Here is a 21,546-nt window from a genome sequence, read left to right as displayed (position 1 = left end):
CCTATGGCCTTCCCCCAATCAGCTTCCTTGACTGACGATCCTGCACCCAACATTTTTTTATGAGAAGGAAACCTCATACCCATAATAAAAAATTTGTGATACTGAAAACAAATTTAGATTGAGTTTTGAAACAACTCTAACTTAAGAGACTTGAAAATCTTTTGAAGTATTTGGATAAGAGGGATTCTAAAGAAGTCATGTGAAATGAGGAACCCAAGTCAAGAATCCAAGAGAGCGAACCTGGAGGAGAGAAAGTGGATACGGCGGCACCGGAGGTAGAAGTGGAGGATGTCTTAAGGAACAGCTGTAATGCTTTTGTTAGATGATGAATGGAATCCTTAAGAACTTCTCCTTCTACGCTGGCATCATCTCCCTTTTTGGGTGTTTCTTCAAAGGTTGCTACCTTCTTTTTGAGCTTAGGGCACTCTAGTTTGATGTATCCTAGGTCTTGGCACAAGTGACAAATAATCTTCCTTCCTCCATTGTTATTTTTCCAAAATTGAGGGGGTTTGTAGGCTCTAACGTTGTTTCCGGGTCTTGACACAGCGAGAACCTCCTCACTGCATATGCTAAGTCGAGTCTCAGTTTGGTACACCTCTCCAAGAGCATCAACAAGAGAGGTTTCAGTGGTCCTATGCAAAATGTTGGACCTAACTTGCTCAAATTCGGGTTTTAACTCATATAAAAAGGTAAACAAATGTTCCTTATCAAGTTGCTTTTGCCATATTTCAATAGAGGAGCCTTCTCATTTAGGCTCAGGCAACAATAACTCATCCCAAAGAGGTGAGAGAGTACTATAATAATCTCTCACGCTCTATCTCCTTTACTTGGTGGTTCGAATTTTCTCTTGAAAAAAATATTGTTGTGCCCAATCTTTTTTCACAAACAAGTGCTTCATGTGCCTTTTTTAATTTAACTATGCTTGCGGTAATTTTTTTTCATGCTATTTAGGAACCAAGAAAGAATTTGGGCATGGTTGGCTTCCCAATCTTCGAATTTATCGTTGTATTCGTTGATTGTTTTATCTTTTTCTTCTTCATTAAGAGGTGTGATTTGATCACCAACCTTTTTGGTGAGTATGAGTTGTGGTTCACACATAGAACCACTTACATACCCCCATAACTTTTTACCTTTGATATGATATTCCATGGTGCCGGCCCACATCAAATAATTGGAGTCTATTAGCTTGAATGCAACCACTGTCATAGATTCTTTTTCGACCATTTTGATTTGAGAGAAACTAGCTTGTGATGATCCTCCTTTAGAAATCACGAACTTTAAAGAAGTTTCCATGTAAGAAAGCAAGCGGAAAGTGAAAAATACAAGTGCACAAGCACAAATACAAGTCCACTAAGGGACAACACAGGGCACCAAGGCACTACACAAGCACAAAGTGCAAATACAAGCTTCAAAGAGCCAAGAGAGAGCACAACAAGATTAAAAAAATAACTATTATTGAAGGCCAAATGCTTAGAACAAGCATTGAAAAATACAAGAGGCTGGTCTAACTAGCTGCTGGACCAGCTCCAACTAGTTGTTGGACCAGCTCCAACGGCTACAATTATAGCCATTGGGACAGGTTCAATAGCTGGTTGGACCAGTCCAACAGCTATATTACAAAAAAATATAAAAAAAAAAAAAGAAAACAGGAAAAAAAATAAGGAAACAAAAAAATAAGTCAGTCCCTAGAGGACTGACACCTATTACATGAGAAATGACTGAAACACCCTTAATGGGTATTTCAGTTTACACAACACAGAAAACAGAAATATATATATATTTACAAAGATGCATATAATTTAACACCTACCACTTCATGATTCTATAGAACATTTAAATGTTGAATAAGTTCATTAGGCAGCTCACCGATGATGAACTATGTTCAGAAACATTTTTGAGATGTGTAGCGTCATCACAGTTTGTTGGAAAGATGATTCCCTGGCACAGTTCATAGCGGAGTAGTTTATATGTTTATATGATGCAACTTCCAAGCAATAACACAAGTTAATAGCAGTTTGCAAAAGAATTTATAAGAGGTACTTACAATCCCAGGAGCAGTCTTTGCGAGATTGGTGATGGCTTTCATAGAAGATGCAGACACTCGTTCATCCCTGAAATGATAGAAGAAAATGAGATGCATAAATACAAGCTTCCTTTTCCAAAATTACAAAGAAAAGAAGTCAGGACACTGAAATTGGGTCGTGATGCCATGACATCTACATGATACCCAAACTATTCACACCACACCCATGAATATGCTTCACAAAATCAGAAAAGGCTATCTAATTAACAGCTGAATGGACACAAAAGCAACATTACAAGAGATTGCAAAACATCAATGCACCTTGGAGATAAAAGCGCAAGCAGCAAAAAGTTGAAAACACGAAAAAATTGTAGAATTTAATGAGATTTTGCCACAAAAAAAATGTCATAAAGGCAGCAAATGTGGAAAGATCGCTTCAAGAAAGAAATAAATCAGCCACCAAGTCATCTTAGCATGACAATCCACCTGGACTTACTAGGCAGAGGATCATATATAGAGTTGGCCGCAGAGTATCTCATGAATGACATGTTATATAATTATTAAGAATGTGATTCCCTGATGTTGACCATCAGAAAAGCCATTCATGCACTGCGAAAGAACGGCCTTAAAGGTAGTACTAACCTCAATTTTTCACATCTTTACTTTTCTCGAAGGTACTCAAACCATCATTGGCTTTAAATCAATGTTGTGAAAATCATATTCATCATATTGTATGATAGAAACATAGCTTATCAGATTCTCATACCAGAACTTGGTAAGGTGCATCATGAAATATCATTTAGAAGATTTTGGAAGAAATGGACTAGTTTTAATATATTAAAAAAAAACAAATACATAATGTTAGAGACAAGCATTCCCTTACATCATGATAATTAAAGTGCTACACACATTGCCAAGAACCCAGAGGTTCATGAGGGGACTAAGCATATGGAAATAGGCTGCCACTTCATATGACAAGCATACTTATACGGAATCATAACATTGTCATTCATTGGTTCAATAGATTGCAAACTTTTTCACAGGTCTTACATCATCTTGAGTTTGAGGGGACTTGGATGGGATCATATCATACATTATGTTAGGTGTATGAACATATGTTGTTGAGTCATAAGGGTATTGTAGTCGTTCTTTGTATTCTTCAGGGGCTATTTTGTCTTTTAAATCTGCTCAAGACTTAAGCCAAATAATGACTTGTACAGGTGTGTTACTGCCCAGAATGTAAATAGGCCATTAAGGGTATTGGCCCTCAAGAGGATTTGTTGTTTCAACCCTAAAAGAGCATAATAGCATTTTGCTGCCTTCCTCTACTTCATTCTCTCTCTCTCTCCATAGATTTGTCTACATCCTGTATATGAGTTTCCACATAATCTCCCATCAATTTTTTTTCCTTGCATGGAAAAATATGAAGAAAAATTTTAAACGACATGTACATCAAGAAGGTGATAATCACATGGTCACGTCTATGTAAGCAACAAGGAAATTTGTGACAAAGTCCATTATGAACAACAATTTATTACCCAGTCGAGTTCAGTTGCATGCAGGTCCAATGATCCTAAATATGCGAACCAGATGAGTGATGTGGGCTCGTGTTACCAAAAGAAATCACAAAAGCTAGCATGTTCATTACCATTTTATCTAAAGGAAAAAAAGAGTTGTGGTCTTTGGACATCTTGTTCCATCCATTGAAGTACTAAAACTTCAATTAGACTGACAAATAATCATCGAAACATGTCAAGGCATGATGAAGCCATTGCCACAATTTCAGCTGAAAGAGCCAGGCCTAGAATAAAAACTAAAAGATGAAAATGGCATTAAGATAAAACCTCAGATTTAATAGACAACAAACCAACTTCTATAAATAGCCTCTTTTTTATTGAACATGAAGGAAATTGATATCAGGAAAAGGACAAGTTGAGGGCATGCAAGTAATCATGAAATGCCAAAGCTAAATAAAGGCACAGGTTTCAATATTTTTCTAAGATAAAACTACAGATTTAATGTTTTTTGAAAAATCAACTTTGATAAATAACCTTTCTTTACTGAAAATGATCAATATAGATATCAAGAAAAATTGAAAGAGCACAGGATATTGATGGCTGGACCTTCTTTTGTTCAACCTGCAAGGAGGAGAACATAAGCCAGCATAATCTCAATGAATGACAACATCAAGAGTATGCTGTTGTTGGCACATTTATTTCCATTCTTCAATTTCTTACCGAATAAGAATTATTAAAGATGAGATATTTTGAAAGATCAGATCAGTCGTGGATCTTCTTCACAACACAGTCTATTAAACTATTCAAGGACAAAGAAAGAGGAGAACGACATCTGAGAATAAGAAAGATCAAAATTGATGAGACTCAGTGTACCTTGGGTCAAGTTCTCCATCATCAACAAAGAAAAACAAGAAAAGAGGAGGGAAAAGTTTAGGAAAAGATCCCATGGTTATTCAAGAAAGAGAAAGAGCAAGATAAAAAGCTTAAATACATACACAGTGGCATATGAAACTCCCTAAAAATCATTTTGGCTAGAAATTCACTGCTCTGAATATATGCCTTAAATAATCACAAGGCAGACAAGTCTCTACCAGGATACCTCATTTTGGCCCACGTACCCATCCCAAAATGATGTGCAGAGAGAGTAGTCAAAGGCATGTCCCACATGCATTTGGCCATGTCTGTGTTAAAATATATACATATATTCATATATGTATATATTTGTTTATATACATACATGTAAATGTATATATATATCTTGTTTATGTATATATATATTATGTTCCTATGATTGTAAATTAGTAATGCCCACCAGGAGCATTTTCACAATTTTCTCTCTATGTAATAGGAGCTGCCCATTAGGGGCAGCATTGTAATCTTTCTTTTTCTTTCTTTTTCTGTTTGGTGTCCCTTTCACTAATGTGAAAGGGCAATTTTGTAAACAACAAATAGAGCTGGACATATTAGATCCAATATCAGATACTAAAATGAACTTTGACTAAGGTCAAAGCAAGAGGTCAACGTCAATATTCAAAGACCATATCGATCAAGAGTGTCTTGACTGATAAGGTATAAGTATCCTATAACAGCAAGAATCTTCCTTTTCTTATCCTTCAAAAATGTCCATAGTTAATACTCTCCAAAAACCAATAAAACAAGTATATGACAGTATCTTGACACAATTCTCAGACATTAAACTAGATGAGGATCAATTTTGTTGGTTGGTAACCAACTGCATAGTCAGTGATTCTCCAAAACCTTACTTTTTGTTCCCCATTAGAATAGTTTGGGATAAATTTGTACCACCATTGATTCAAACCATATCTAGGCAATAAAACCAAGAGACACTAGAAGACTAAAATACTAAACTCCAAAGACCAAGGCAACATCCGCTGGTTCATATGTCAGCAGATATATGCAACCACAGTTATAACACAGATCATAAGCTTAAAATCTGAAGATCATATTCAGTAGATATAGTATGAAACAGGAAGATGTTCTAGATCTTCATTGTTTGACCAAAGGATCATAATAATTGAATAGCAGATATTGACTCCATACCCATAAAGAAGACAATCAATAAGCAATGGGTATACACCAAAGTTGATAAGGAGCTCTGCAGCTTTACCACTATCTGTGCCATCATTCTCCAAATAGTTTGCAACCTGAAGGTAAGATTTACCTAATTATTGCACACAAAAAATCTAAAAAAGGAAAAAACTTCATGGAATATGATGACATAAAAGTAATTCCAACAATACAAATAACTGCAGCAGCAGAGACATGTGAGAAAGAATGGTGGCCAAGCTCAGAATGGTTGGTTAACGCATAGAGTACCTTAACTCAGCACATATATGTGAAAAAATTATGCCTTGATAATCATCAGGCTGGTTTTTATTTTTTGAAGAAGTCTTTCATTCAGAAAGTAGGGTAGGTGACAAGGTGTCATCACAATAAAGCAAACATATACATAGATTAAAATATTGGGAACTTTTCAATCACACACCTAAAGTTTTGATGATAATAAAAAACACACCTGGGTTTTGAATATTGTTAAAAATACATTTAAAATTATGTTGAGTTAATTAAAATGACATTTTGGTTCATTTAACTTGGGTTATCATTAACCAAAGTTGAGCTAATATGTTAAAGTTGCATACTTACCTTCAAAGCAGTCTTTTCCTCTTTGTTATGGTTTTTCACGTTCATTCTTCCCCACCTATGCCTACAACAGGAACTCTTCCCCACTGCATCAGTGACCATGATGATGATGCCCAAATAAGGGCAAGTAACCAATTCCTCTTCTTTGCAATTTCTTTTAAGAGTAAAGAAAACCCCAATGTTCTGATGAGTCCTTGAAGGATGTAGATAGCTGTTGGCCTTCTGGGTATCGATAATGGAGTTCAACGGCTTGAATTGGAGAGGTGTGGATTCGATGGTGAAATTGGAACATCACATTAGACCCACAGAAACCTGCCTTCGGAAACCATTTGGGATGGATGACGGTCAGTGCTGCTGGCTCAATGGATCCAACTTCTTAGCTTCCACAGCTCCCAAGCACACACAGAGATGTGTTTTTTGGAAACACTTCTTGAGGATAAAATGGTAAATTGCAGTATACATTTGATGGCAACTCTGATGGAACTAAACGTTGAGCTTTTTTAATTAACCATGAACAAGCTTAGGTGTGTTTTTAACAATTTTTAAAAGTTAGGTGTGGTTTTGATTTTTGACAATAATTTAGGTGTGTTTTTGAAAATTTCACTAAAATATTGATAACAGATTTAGATATCACAACATACTCCTTTCAACAAAGTTCAACCATCCAAGTTGAGGTCACAGATATTCCACCAGTAACAAACATATATACCCAAGTGGCTTAGCATTCTCATGTAAACCACAGCTAGATCACATTTAGTGCCCTACAATACATTTTTGTTCCATCCTAGCCACATACCACCAGGACAAAGTTCCATCATTGCCATACCCAAAAAACTGCAGTATCCACTTCGTTAAAATCACCTGTCATAGAACCTTACTGAGGTATCAACTTCCCAAACATCCCATGCCAAAACAAATGATATGATGACTTCCTGATGCAAGCATAAATCACATGGATTGGCCAAAACAATCAATAGAAATTAACCATGAAAAGATTGTTGCTTGTAGGCTCAGATCTTTGCCCTGTATTAATTTCTTAGGAAAGTATGCAATGAATGGTTCCAGCAAAGAATAATGGCCTGATTTTACTGAAAATCTTAACCTCTCTAAACAATACCCATTTCACTTTATCTGGTCATGCAAAGTGCTTCTTCCTTCTAAAATGCCCTTTATCCTCATGCATTCAGCTATTTCAAAATCTATAAGATTCCTTCTAAGTTGTGTATCCCAAACACCTCTACACAAGTAGCAGTCGTCCACCAGCAGGCCTTCACCGCTCGTAATACAGAAAAGTGATGGGATTCACCTGTTGATATAGTTTGGTTCAACCATGGATCAGTACAAAAAAACCTTGTTTTAGACCCATCTCCCACAGCTATCGCTGATCTTTTCTTTGAATTTGTCCAGAACAACTAACCACCTGCTCTACAGTCCAGATCAAGGTTGCCAGACTAGGAAGCGGAAGCGGGAAACGATACGAAAAGCGGAAGTGAGAAGCGATGCATTTTAAAATGTATAGGAAGTGGGAAGCGAGGAATAAAAAAAATAAATATAAGAATTGAATGGGAATCAAAATAATACACAAATAAAAACTAAAATAAAAGTGACAAATATTAAATTTCATGCTTTTTTAGTGTAAAAATTATTTTTTTTAACAAAATCTAAAAATGATGACTACCAATTTAGAGAAAGCACATGGAAGTGAGTGAGAAGAGTGAGAGAAAACACATAAAAAACAAGAAAAGTTGAGTAAGAGAACATATAAGAAGAATAGATGAAGTGTGTGGAAAGCATATGAGAAGCGTGGGGGAATCGAGGTTCTCATCAAGCTTCGGAAGCAAGGAGTATCGTGCTTCCGAAGCGAGTTTCTGGGAAGCGAACTTCCCACCTGTCTAAGAAGCTTTCAGTAACTCTGGTCCAGATCCATTTCTCTAAGCTTGAAAAGAGGTGCAGCTACCTGGCAATCCATGAATCCATATTTTGCTTTCATCGTTGATACCCACCACCTATCTTCAGAGTACATTTGCCACCAATATTTCTTCAGCATTGCTTGATTCAGCGTTCTCAGCCTTCTAATTCCTAATCTACCAAATGGTAATGGTTTACATTGGTTCTCATTTACCCTCTCACACATCAAATTATTATAGTCTCTGTTTATATCTAGATTTTCATGACCTTCAAATACTTTACATGCAGGGTTCTTATTTTTCACGATGCATGAACCATAGAACGCATAGCATTTACCATAGCAATATTACATTATCCTAAGTTTCTAGCTCTAGCATCAAGCAACAAATATGTTGCTTCTATTCCTAGAACATAAAATCAATTCTAAAAATATTATATAGAATATCCCACAAACAATTCTACAAGATTTGACCGCAACATCTGGGTATGCTTCTAATGCCAGTTATCTTTAGTCAACATTTGTGACATAGTTCAGTTCCCACGCCAGAGAACCTGATAACTTTAAGATTACCACCAACCCATGCATGACTAGTTTTAATGTGATGACTAACATTCTCTTTGGTACCAATATCCATGATTAACATAAATAGTGGAAAGTTTCACGTGCAAATTGTCATCCATTGGGTAGAATGTGCACTAAAGAATTCAAACTGTAGTATACAAAACAAATATGTGGAAGTTCATATTTTTAGAAAAACAAGAAACTTTGTTAACCGAATAAGTCCACAAAGGAGGACAAGATACAACAAATGGTTTGGGGGCTTTTTAAGGAAATCCTTTCCCTAAGGAAACTTGAAGAAATGCTCTTCTCACTAGTGGGAGTACTTCCTATTCACTTCTTATTTGTTTTCTATTGTTATAGGGAATGTTTATGAATTTGTAGTTATAACTCAACTTCATATTCACTTCTTATTTGCTTCCATATTGCTTCTTATTCTCAACTGTAATGAAACAAAAGAATGCACAAATACAATGCCACAAAGTGGCTACAAAGGTGCACACTCACAAGTACAAAAGCCTCTAATGGGCCAAATACAAAGAGCCACTAAGGGCCAACACACAATCTCTCAAAGGAGAGCAAGAACACATAAAAAATAATGAGGCATTTATTCAAATATGCTTGGCAACAAGCATAACAAATACAAGAGAGTTCATGCTTAAGCTGGCCGTTGGACAAGCTTCCAACACTTGTTACATATACACAACAAAATAAAAAGATAAAAAAATAAGAAAATAAGAAACAAAAGTCATCAATCCTTAGTGGAATGACACCTATTACACACCAAAATGACTGAAATACCCCTAACATGTATTTTAGTTTACTACACAGTGAAATATATATATATACAAAACACAAATATCATATACACAATACATTTTAATACCCCTCTTCAAACTTACGATGTGATCACTGAAAGTTTATCAAGAAGAAAAATAAAATCAAGGTGACGGAAGCGCCTTGGTGAAGAAGTTTGCTTCTTGATACTCGGAGGTAATACAAGGTAGAGTGATGGTGTACCTCAGAAATTATTCACGCAAATCGTGGCAGTCTATTTCGATATGCATGGCTCTTTCATGGAATGTAGGGTTGCCAGTTATGTATATTGCACTTTTATTATCACAATACAGTCTGAAAGGTGTCTGAAGATGAATGCTCATGTCTTCAAGTAATCTTCGCAACCAAATGATAAATGATGTTGTAGTCATTGCATGGTACTCGGGTTCAGTGGATGATAAAGATATTTTTTGTTGCTTTTTGCACTTCCACGACACTAGAGAATCACCTACAAAAACACAAAAAATAGTAGTTGAGTATTGATTGTTTGGATCTTCTCCTCAATCTGAGTCAGAATAAGCAATCAACTCAAGAGAGAAAGAGGAGGATAACAAAAGACCTCTAGAGGTAAAGGTTTATAAATATCTAGCAATTCTCATCACAGCACTCATGTGAACTGTGGTGGGAGAATGTTGGAATTGGCTAGCAGTATGAACTTTATGTGCAATATAAGGCCTAATAATAGTTAAATAAGGCAGGGTGTCAATCATTTGGCGATATGGAGTACGATCATCCAGAGGTGTCGCATTGTCAATTTTCATCTTGGCATTAATAACTTTAGGTGTGTCCACCCTTTTTCATCACTATTGCCTGACATGTCAATAATATCATTAGCAAATTTGGTTTGAGAAAGCAAGTAACTCTTACAAGAGTAAGAAACCTCAATTCTAAAAAAAAATCTAAGAAATCCATGATCGATCATTTTAAAATATTTTTAAGGATACATTTAATATACTTTACTACCTCTTTGTCTGCACCTATAATGATCATATCATCAACATAAAGCAAAAGTATAACAATCTCTGCATCAGATTTCTTAGTAAACATAGCAATATCAGTAATAACAAGATTTAAAACCAAGCTTTAGCATAACAGAACTAAAGTGATCATACCAGGCTTTGGGTGTCTGTTTCAAACCATAAAGAATTCTTCTCAATCGAAGTACCTTACTAGAGGGGACTTCATATTCAGGATGTGAATCCATATAAACTTCTTCTTTTAAATGTCTATTTAAAAATGCATTTTTTACATCCATTTGGTATATAGGTCAACCTTTAATAGCAACAACAGCAATAAGGGTCATAACTGAAGTCATCCTAGCTATTGATGCAAATGTCTCATCATAGTATATCCTTTATTATTGTGTATACCCTTTGGCAACTAACCTGGCTTTGTTTCCTTCTAGAGTACCATCACTCTTAGTTTTGACTTTATACAGCCATTTACAACATATAATGTAATATCGTGTGTTTTTCTACCATTTTAAATTCTGAGATTTCTAAAAAATTGACTAAGTACTTTGAAAGTCGATAGAAATCCTCGATTTTAGGTGGCGTCAGCTGAGACTGGGCGTGACCCATGACCCATTGACAAGACTTAAACGAGCCAAATAAGTTTTGGTCAAAATTTTTATTTTTTACATTTAAAATCAAGAGAAATTCGGGTTAAATTCAAAGGCGAAATTTAAGTAATATATCATTTGATGCGTCTCAAAATTCTTAAAACATTGATATTTTGTTTTTCTGAATTCGAGTTACGGTTGACCCGAAAATCACATTTTTTCAAAAATGACCTGCTTCGATATGACCAATTCTGGATTGGATCGAATATGATCTGATCCGTTTGATCTAAGTTGATATGGATCTGGACCCAGTTCAAGATCCATATTAATTAGGATCTGGTCCAGGCTGAGATCCATATGGATATTGGATATGAATTTGGATCTTGGATCCGGATCTAGATCTGAAATCAAATTTTAACCAAATTAAAGTTTTAAATTCAATATATAAGTTAAATTGAGTAAAATTCCAAGTTAAAAAAACTCTTAGAGGGAGAAGATACCCTCTGGAACTTTCTAAAAATTTATTATTTAATAAATAAATAAATAAATAATAAATTAATTATTAAAAATTAATAAATTCTGAAAATTTATTTTGGATATGGCAGAGTTCTACATTTGTGGAACTCTACCTATTATGTAAGGATTCTAGAGGGGGGCATCACCCTCTTGAAGAGCCCACAAGTAGTTAAAGTAAAATAGTAAAAATAATAAAATAACAAGGAAGCTAGAAAAAGGGGAAAGGAGGTTAGAGATAGAGTTCTAGAACTCTATCCCTAACAAAATGGGAATCCCTAGAGGGGCGTCACCCTCTAGAGGAGCCCACAACTATTTAAGACTCAAAAAAAAAAGAGAGAGAAAGAGGGAAGAGAGAGAGAGAGAGGGAGAGAGAAAGGAAAGAGGGAAGGAAAGAACGAAGAAGGAAAATGAGGAAAAAGAGGAGAATGAGGAAAAAGATCTCCTTCCGTTCTGGGCATCCGACGATTTTTTTTTGCTTTTTTCTGTCTCTGATTGAAGGTATGGGTTCCTCTATTGATTAGAATGGGAAGAAATAGCCTAAATCAGGTTTATGTGATGTTTTTGTTGAAAAAAGAAAAAAAAAGGAAATCTGATTTTATGAATATATATATATATATATATATATATTTGATCTATTGAAATCATGTATTGAACATGTAGAGGCTATTTCATGTTCAGGTTTGATAGGCATGTCGATTTTCTGTACATGCATAGCAAAGATACAAATGGATGCAATAAAATCTGATTTGTTGAACTCGTGTGCATACTATATATATATATATATATTCATCAGTTCAGACCTGCCGCGTGTACCTGTGGACAGATCTGCCGCCAGTACATGTGGACAGATCAGCCGATTTTCATAGGTGCGCAGTTCTGGTCCAGATCTGCTGAAAAAAAATTATGCGAATCTGACGAGACCTTGTTCAAGCACAACCGATTCGAATCAGATCCACCAAGTGAAGGAACTAGGCAGATCTGGTCTGGATCTGCTGAATATATATATATATATATATATATATTTTTTTTTTTTTTTTCTAGACTTCGATTCAGATCTGTCTAATTGTATGCACCTGCATTCAAATGTGTTTCGATGTTGTCTTATTGAACGTGTTCTTAAGAGCTGTCTATTGAATGTGTGTTTTTTTAGATGTCATATTGAATGTTCTTTTTTTAGGAACTGTGCAAGAACTTATAGGGTGCTGATCAGACCCAAAATATATGCAGAACTGGGTGCTGATCAGACCCAAAAATATATTATTTTCGGGTACTGATCAGACCCAAAATATGTGCAGAACTGGGTCCTGATCAGACCCGAAAGTATATTGTTTTCGGGTACTTATCAAACCCAAAATATGTGCAGAACCGGGTGCTGATCAGACCCAAAAATATACTGTTTTTGGTTACTGATCAGACCCAAAATACATGCAGAATTGGGCGCTGATCAGACCCAAAAATTTACTGTTTTGAGGTATTGATCAGACCCAAAACACAGGCAGTAATGGGTGCTGATCAGACCCAAAACTACACAGTTTTCAGGTACTGATCAGACCCAAATACATGTGGTATTGAGTGCTGACTAGACCCAAAACATATGCAGTTTTCGCGTGACTGATCAGACCCGAACGCATGCTGATCGGACTGGTTTACACGAGGATGTTGATAACTATGTTTGCAAGACTGTCACCAAGTAGTGTTTATATATGTGCAGGAAATCAGTGATGGTTAAAAATTGATGTTTGAATAGTTGAATGCGTGTATGTTATTTCTCTACATAGATATACAATAGCCATGTATTTTTCCAGGATGATGTTCTCTGCATGATTATGCATTAGCAGAGTATTTCCAGCATGTTATTTCTCTGCATAATTATGTTTCAGCAGAATATTTTCAGCATGTTATTTCTTTGCATAAATATGCATCAGCAGAGTATTTTCAGCATGTTATTTTTCTGCATATATATGCATTAAACATGTGATTTGTTTGGCTTTAGGTGGGCTGTTGTAGGGTAGACCAATGCTGCACATTTATGTGCAGCATTGTCAGTTGTCCACCGCCTTTGAGCCGCATATTTTCTGCATGAGAAACATGCCGCCAACAGCATGCTAATGTTGTCCCGTGCATCGTGGCAGCATAAATAAGACTCAATGGTTATGTATGCTCATGCAAGTGAATACTATGTTGGCAGAGATGTGCATATCATGAACACAATTTCTGAAGTTGTTTTGATGTTGCACTAAAATGATCATGTGCATGTTGAGATGTTATGCATACAATGAATCAAGAAAAATGCATGTTGCAAGCATTTGTTCATATGCATAGGCAAATTGTTTATATGAACATTCTTGTCGTGTGAATGAATGTGCATTGTGGACATGTTCTAATGACGGTGTGTGTATGTTCACTGAGAATTTTGTATAAGACGCATTGGTGGTCTGAACCACCATAGGTCATGTAGGTCAAGAGCATGCGTTGCTCTAAGATTAGTGTTTATGCATTGCAAAATTCACTCTTGAAATTATTGGCTTTCTAAATTAATTACACTGTTAAAATTGTAGCAGGCCAGGTCTCGTGTTCTGTTTTGCATGTTGATTTGCAAAATGATTCTTTGGTAAAAAATTTGACTTTTGTTAAAAAGATAAAAGAGATAAACAGTATAATTAATATTTTTTTCTTCCTGAATGTCCCTTTCACAGTGGGAATCCTGGATGGCGGTTTTAGAAAAATCGTGAGGATACTAAAACTATGTGTATGTTTGTGCCCCTGAACTCGATATGGTGATTCGCCTTCCGGCCATGATTTTAAGGAGTTTTCAGCCACTTTACCTGGGGGTGGTGCTATGACGCAGTTGTTATTATTGGTATACCAAGAAAGTGGCATCAGTGGATGTTGATTTCCCTGGTGTCTCGACATTAGATGTTGATTTCTAATATTTTGATAAATGGTGCTGATTCCTGATATCAGTCGAGAAACAAGTGTGGAACCAAGTAATAAAATACAAATTGTGTGTTAAGCTACAACTAGGAACCTAACTTGGACTTCAAGAATTGTTGTACCCATTTTGAGTATATACGGGTTTAATGAAAAGTTAAACTAAAACTTGTGTGCATTTAATAGAGACATACATGCAAAAGAAAACTCTGATAATAACTAGATAATTTGTTCCTACACGTGCATTGAATCATGCATCTTTACTGTCCTGCATTAGTTTATGCATTCTTACTTGTTTTGTTTCATGTAAGAAATTGTTATTGCATGATACTTGCTTTGAAATGCTTGAATGGTAAATGAATTATGAGATTGTTATTCTTATATTTCTCTCAATAGTTTGCATGAATTTAATGTATGCTCTTTCTTGCTTATTTGAATTTTTAGAGGAATTCGTATAAAGAATCTTTGATTCTTACCCAGTACTTCGACAGTTTTTCTCAGGACCTAGAGCTCAGTGATGGGGATGACTGCCACAGGGAGCATGCAAGATCGCATGACTTACTTCTGTTATTTTTGGACAGTGTGGATCTATGATTTCATACTTTAATTTAATTTTGTTTTCAGACATTGATTTATTGATTAATAAAGTTAGCTATTTGATTGGTTGGTTCAATGTAAAGATCACTTGTGGTTTAGAAGTTGTTAAGTTTGTGAGGCCTTGAATCCTTGGATTTTGGTTTCCGCAAATGTTTTAAAAAAAAATCTACTTTTCATGGGGATAAGTTGGAGTCGTTACATATAATCTTCTTACCTTTAGGAAAATTATATACTTCCCAACTTATAGATTTTTCGAGTGCTCCTAATTCTTCATTCATAGTTTTTACTCATTTGGGATATTCCTTTGCTTGTTTATATGTGGTAGATTCAAAATAGGCCAAAATTTTAGCTAGACAAGCCCTATATTGTAGTAAAAAGGATTCATATGAAACAAATCTATCAAGGGGTCTAGAAGTCCTATTTGATCTTCTGACTCCTTCGAATCGTTGATTTTCTAAGGTAGAGTATCGTTTTAAAGCATTTGGTTGACTATTATTTTCACGCCTTCTATATTGAATTATGCTAGGTCCTCCAGTTTCAATGTTTTTACTATCCTGATTTGATTGAGGCTCTTTCATCTCTATCATTCTCATACGACGAATCATCCCTATTTTGAGGCAATAATTCAAGTGAAAAGGAATACTTAGTCTTTATCAAGCACATTTTGAAAAAAACTTTCATTTTCCAGAAAGCGAACATTCTTAGATATATATAGTTTGTCATTTTTTAAATCAAAACATCTAAACCCTTTTTGAGTTTTTTTGTATCCAAAGAAAGCACACGGTATGGCTTTAGGAAAGAGTTTATCATTTTTGTTGGTGAGAATAAAACACTTGCACCCAAAAGGTCTTAATTTAAGATAATCGGGAGAAATTTTAAAAAGTTTTTCATAAGGAGAGATGTTTTGAAGCTTAAATGACGGAAGTCGATTGATAAAATATACGACTGTCAAGCATGCTTCAGCCCAAAAAAGTTTTGGAACATCATTTGGAATTAAAAGAGTTCTAATAGTTTTAATTATGTACCTATGTTTTACAAACAACAACTACGTCTTTGATGAATACAAACAACAACTTCATCCCAAAACAATTGGGGTCGGCGATATGAACCAACAAAGAAAATCATTCTGGGTCTTCCAGATGAATCCTTCTCCTCCATTCATTTCTATCCAATACCACGTCTTTGATGAATAATTCTATTATTTTCAAAATAGGTTTTGAAATCATTTGACATAAACTCTCCCCGAGAGTCGGGGCGAAAGATAGAAATTTTTGTTTCAAATTGGATTTTGATAAAGTTATGAAATTTTTTAAAATTCTCAAAAACCTCATTTTTTTTTCCTAAGAAAGTATATCCATGAGTATCTTGAGTAGTCATCAACAAATATTACATAATATGATAAACCACCTTTAGATAAAATAGGAAAAGGTCATCATACATCTGAGTGCACTAATTCAAATGGTTTTGAGGAAAGGTTCTTTTTTAAAAGGAAAGAACCTTCATTTTGCCAACAATACAATCCTCACAATAAAATTTTTCATTACAAAATTTGCTTAAATAGGGTACATGAGATAATTTTGACAAACTAGGATATCCCAATCTTCGATGCCATAAATCTAAATTTACATTTTGAACATTATAACAAAAATTGTCTTTTGGAAGAAGAAGACGATCCATGTAGTAAAGGTCTTATTCTCTATGTCCTTCCCCAATTTGTTTCTCGGACTAGAGATCATGCACAAAACACTTTTTGGATGAAAAGGAGACACTACACCGATGGCCGGTAATTTGTGAAACAGAAACAATATTTAAATTTAGTTTTGAGACAAGTCTAACTTTTGAAATAGAGAATTTTGAAGTACTTTCAAAATTTTCAATGATTTTAATGCTAAGAGAAGATCGATCAGCGGTAAAAACATTTTTTTGTTGTATTAGTGTAATACACTAAAAGTAAAGAGGAATGTGGAGTCATATGAAATGAGGCTCCAGAATCCAAAAGTCATGAAATCTTATCGGAGGGTGATAACGTAGAGACCGAAGCACCGGAAAGAGAAGAGTTTTTTATTAGTGGACGAAGAGCTTCCATGATTTGAGAGAACATGGTTCCAATAGATTTTGAATATTTATTGGTTCCACTTCTTTTGTGAGACGCTCCAATAGATGCCACTTTTTTGTCTTCTCTTCCTTTGAACTTGGGGCAAAATAGCCTAATATGACTTGTTTCTCCACAGTTATGACAAGTCAATATAGTTTTTTTTTGTCATCATATCTAAGCTTCCCTTGGTAAGGCTTTGAAAAAATGTGGTGGTTTATAAACATTTGTATTGGCACCCGGTCTTGAGACGGCCAAGACATTATCCTTTGTCTTCTTACATTCAAACATAGATTTTAGTCTTGTCTCCTCCATGGATACTTGAGTCAAGACTTCATGCAAGGGAAGAGGTTTTTCCCTATGAATAATATTAACCTGAACTTGTTCAAATTTGGATTTAAATCCACTAAATAATTGGAACAATTGTTCTTAATGTTTGTATTTCTTCCATTCTTGAACATCATTTGGAGTCTCCCATATAGGCTCAAGTTTAGCCAACTAATCCCAAAGTCTTTTGAGGGTACTATAGTATTCCTTCACGGTCTTATCACCTTGTTTGCAATTAGGTACCTTGTCTTTGAGATCCCATTTGTGTGCCACATCTTTTTTGGTATATGTTTGCCTAACATATTCCCAAGCCTCATCTACTCTTTGAAATTCAAGAATATCAAAGCAAGGCTCCTCATGAATACTACCCATAAAAAGGGAAAGAACCTTGGCATGGCCTACTTCCCACTCTTTATAGGTTTTTTTGTAATCAAGCATAGCCTTTTCTTTTTCAATCCCCTTAAAGCTTTCTTCTTTGGATCCACCATCGGTTCCAATAACCAATTTTGTGAGAATTGGTTGTAGTTCCAATGCGAATCCATCAACAAAATGCTATAAATCTTTACCCATAAGGATTCTTTTCACCGTCGCGGCCCGCATGTTGTAGTTTTTCCCATCAAATTTGATGGGAACCGTTACAATTTCTTTATTAGCCATAGTGGGGAAAAGAATAGAGATAAGAATGAGAAGAAAGAAGAGAGGAAAGCAAAGAAAAAGTGTTGAAGAAGTTTGATGGCATGCTTTCCAAGGCAACGAACCAATGCTCCACCAATCCAACGAATCTCTTATTCAAGCTTTTGCCCAAGAGCACCAAAGGTTTTGATACCATGTAATGAAACAACAAGTACACAAATACAATGCCACAAAGTGGCAATAAAGGTGCACACTCACAAGTACAAAAGCCTCTAATGGGCCAAATACAAAGAGCCACTAAGGGTCAACACACAATCTCTCAAAAGAGAGCAAGAACACATAAAAAAATAATAAGGCTTTTATTCAAATATGCTTGGCAACAAGCATAACAAATACAAAAGAGGGAGTGTCTTTAAATAGGCACTCCCATGCTTAAGGGATTGGCCCAACTAGCTATTGGGCCACTAGCCATTGGGGTTGGACCAGCTCCCAACATCTGTTACATCAATCAAAGATACAAAATAAAATAAAAAGATAAAAAAATAAGAAAATAAGAAACAAAAGTCGTCAGTCCTTAGTGGACTGACACCTATTACACGTTGAAATGATTGACCTACCCCTTATGGGTATTTCAGTTTACATACACTGTGAACTATATATATCAGGGTTACCGAAAGCGCCATAGTATATGGGGAAGCGTGCTTTCCCAAAGCGCGTTTCGGGAGCACGAAACATGGCGCTTCCAAAATGTGTCGGGAAGTGCCAAAAAAATTAGGAAGTGTGCTTCCCATTTTAAGGGAAGCTCGCTTCCCCTTATTTTTCATTTTTTTGTGTTTTCATTTTTTTTCCCTTTTTTCGCTTCCTCGCTTCCGGTTCGCTTCCTATGTCGCTTCTGGTTCACTTTATAGGTCGCTTCTGAGACGATTTCTGGTTCGCTTCTAAGCCGGCCCACGCTTCCCGCTTCCTAAAATTTTGTAAGTGCCTCGCTTCCCGAATTGCTTCCTGCACCGCTTTCCCAACTGGCAACTCTGATATATATATAACACAAATGTCATATACACAATACATTTTAACATCAACCACTTCTGCTTCCATGTCACTTCCTACAAGCTTATACACTATTCACACTTCATGCTTCAGCACTTCTATTTGATGCTTCCACTTCCATTTCAACATTCACATAACAAGTTAACAACTTCCACTACTAGTTAGTGGTATCTACTGTTTGACAATTGTGGCTATTTTCCAATTTTAATCTCCTCAAAAGGGGAAGTCAATACTTTAAGTTTCTTTTAACAACTATTATTTCATGATTTCATAAAAGTAGCAGGTTCCAAACGCAGGAAAATTAAAAAAAAAAAGATACCAACAAATTATGATGTTATTCATGTTTTTTTATTCACCATCACTATGATCATTCATCCATGCTTCCATTTACATGAGATCACCTTCATAAAATTCTAATTATACATCCAGTCTTGTGACAAAGATTACCATTTTCTTCCATGTTCCCACTGTATCCTAAAAGTCAATCATATATTCTTAGATTATTGGGCCTTTTAATCTGTTTCTACCATGCATATTTCCTAACATTAATGCTTATCATACTCTATACTGGAGTCAGAATTGAAATGCAAGGTATATTCTAAATATAGTGATGCTTAATGTCATAGTTTGATAGTCATTGCAATTGATAAAAGTTGCCAAATTAGATCCAGAAATTCATATAATTGTTACAAATAACCAACAAAGTATCGTTACAGATTCGCAAACTAAGAAAGGAAACAATAATACAAATTCAATAGTACTGGCATAGACTATAAAGGCTTCAGTCTTCTTTATAGAATAGAGTCCAAATGAAGCCATAGATTTGACTCTGGCTAAAAATGATAAAAGATAATTAAGAGCTATCCAAAAGAACATATTTTCAGAAATAATGAACCAGACAAGTAGGTTAAAATAAAACCAAGGTAGTATGAAGCATAGTCACAAATATCGGTATCAGCTATATCTCGGCGAGGCTATTTCTCGCGATATTATAGGTTTGGTGATAAATCTCGGGAAAATCTCGGGCATGAAAAAATAAAAATTATATATATAATAACAAAAATAAGTAAGAAAATATCATGTTTAATTAATAAAGTACATATATACTAAAATAAATAAGTAAAAAATACAAAATAAATAAGAAAAACACATTTAAGATGTAGAAAATAAGTAAAAATAGTAACAATAATTGATGATATTGTGATAATATCAAAATGGCGATATTTTCAAAATATAGTGATATTTTACCTATAATATCGTTTGATGAACATAACGTGAAAATATTGCGATATTTTCAAAATATTGCTGATATATGTGACTATGGTATGAAGTACTTACCATTTGTTTACATAACCCCCACAAACAGTCAGCAAGGCAGTCCTCAAACTGCTCCCAATTTGTGCCCTTCTTATCATATGTGTGTCTATGTGTTCAGAATATTATTTTCCATATTTTTATGCTTTCTCATTCACATAGTAAAGTAGTTTTAGATATCGTCACTTTGTTCATTTCTATTTATAGACACTGCCACCAATGTCTGCAATCTTTAGTGACACCCAACAAGTTTAGATCTCACTTGTCTTTAATAACCTTTGCTAGACCATACTGCCTTCTTAGTTATTTACAACCAAAAACTGATTTTAAATTTTTTTTAACAAATATGAATAATATGTGCATTATTCCCTAAGCACAACAAATGATGCTGTTTATGTGGAACATCTATGGCATATTAAACTTTGTTAGGTGCAAGAAGATTTGGTGAACTTGTTGACAACCATTATGCAAAGGTAGTGTCTTACATATTTATGCTATGTATATATAAGACGCAGTCTTTCTTTTCCTTATACACTTTATCTTTCATTTTCTATATAAGCTTAATTTCAGCATTTTGTCTTCAAGGTCTTCAAAGGCTTATGTAAACTCTTGGGTGGTATTTCTATTTCTTGCAAGAAACTTGTCACATTGTGCAACGCAGCAATTTCAAAAAACATGGAGGGTGCTGTGTAACGCCCCAAAATTTCGAACTTTATAATTTCCTTGAAATAGTTGAAAAATTCCTTTTCTTTACAAAGTTTATTTTTAAAATCAGCGGAAACGATTTCTTTAAAAGAAAAAGGACAAGTTTGACAACTTTAGGCACGTTAGCGAGAGAACAAAGATTTACCATAGACGATCTGCAATAATACTTAGGAAATCATTTCTTCTATTTAAAGATAGTGTCAGGTTTGTACAAAAATTTGGATTTCCTCTAGGGAAAACCGTATCAAAAACCAAAATGTCCAGGAGAAGAACTACGAGCAGAAACAGTGGATCCTGAAGTCATCTCGCAGTCGCGCC

At 35.1% G+C, this 21,546-nt stretch overlaps 1 protein-coding gene across 2 annotated transcripts in view; it reads right to left on the bottom strand.

The window, feature by feature from the left end:
• LOC149836903 (ARM repeat superfamily protein) overlaps window positions 1-21,546 on the bottom strand; it is a 178,948-nt gene that overhangs the window by 77,479 nt on the left and 79,923 nt on the right. The window contains exons 5-7 of one of the 2 annotated variants that reach the window (XM_090005654.1): window positions 5,602-5,705; window positions 2,045-2,111; window positions 1,867-1,938 (exon numbers count right to left, since the gene is read on the bottom strand). In XM_090005654.1, coding sequence (XP_089861780.1) covers window positions 1,867-1,938; window positions 2,045-2,111; window positions 5,602-5,705 — 243 coding nt within the window. The remainder of the gene's footprint in view (window positions 1-1,866; window positions 1,939-2,044; window positions 2,112-5,601; window positions 5,706-21,546) is intronic. The other variant, XM_090005655.1, reaches the window with a different exon arrangement.

The sequence above is a fragment of the Nuphar pumila genome, chromosome 5 (assembly GCF_984573655.1).
Source record: "Nuphar pumila chromosome 5, dmNupPumi1.hap1.1, whole genome shotgun sequence".
Classification (NCBI taxonomy): Eukaryota; Viridiplantae; Streptophyta; class Magnoliopsida; order Nymphaeales; family Nymphaeaceae; genus Nuphar; species Nuphar pumila.
This window is presented reverse-complemented; position numbering and strand designations above follow the sequence as displayed.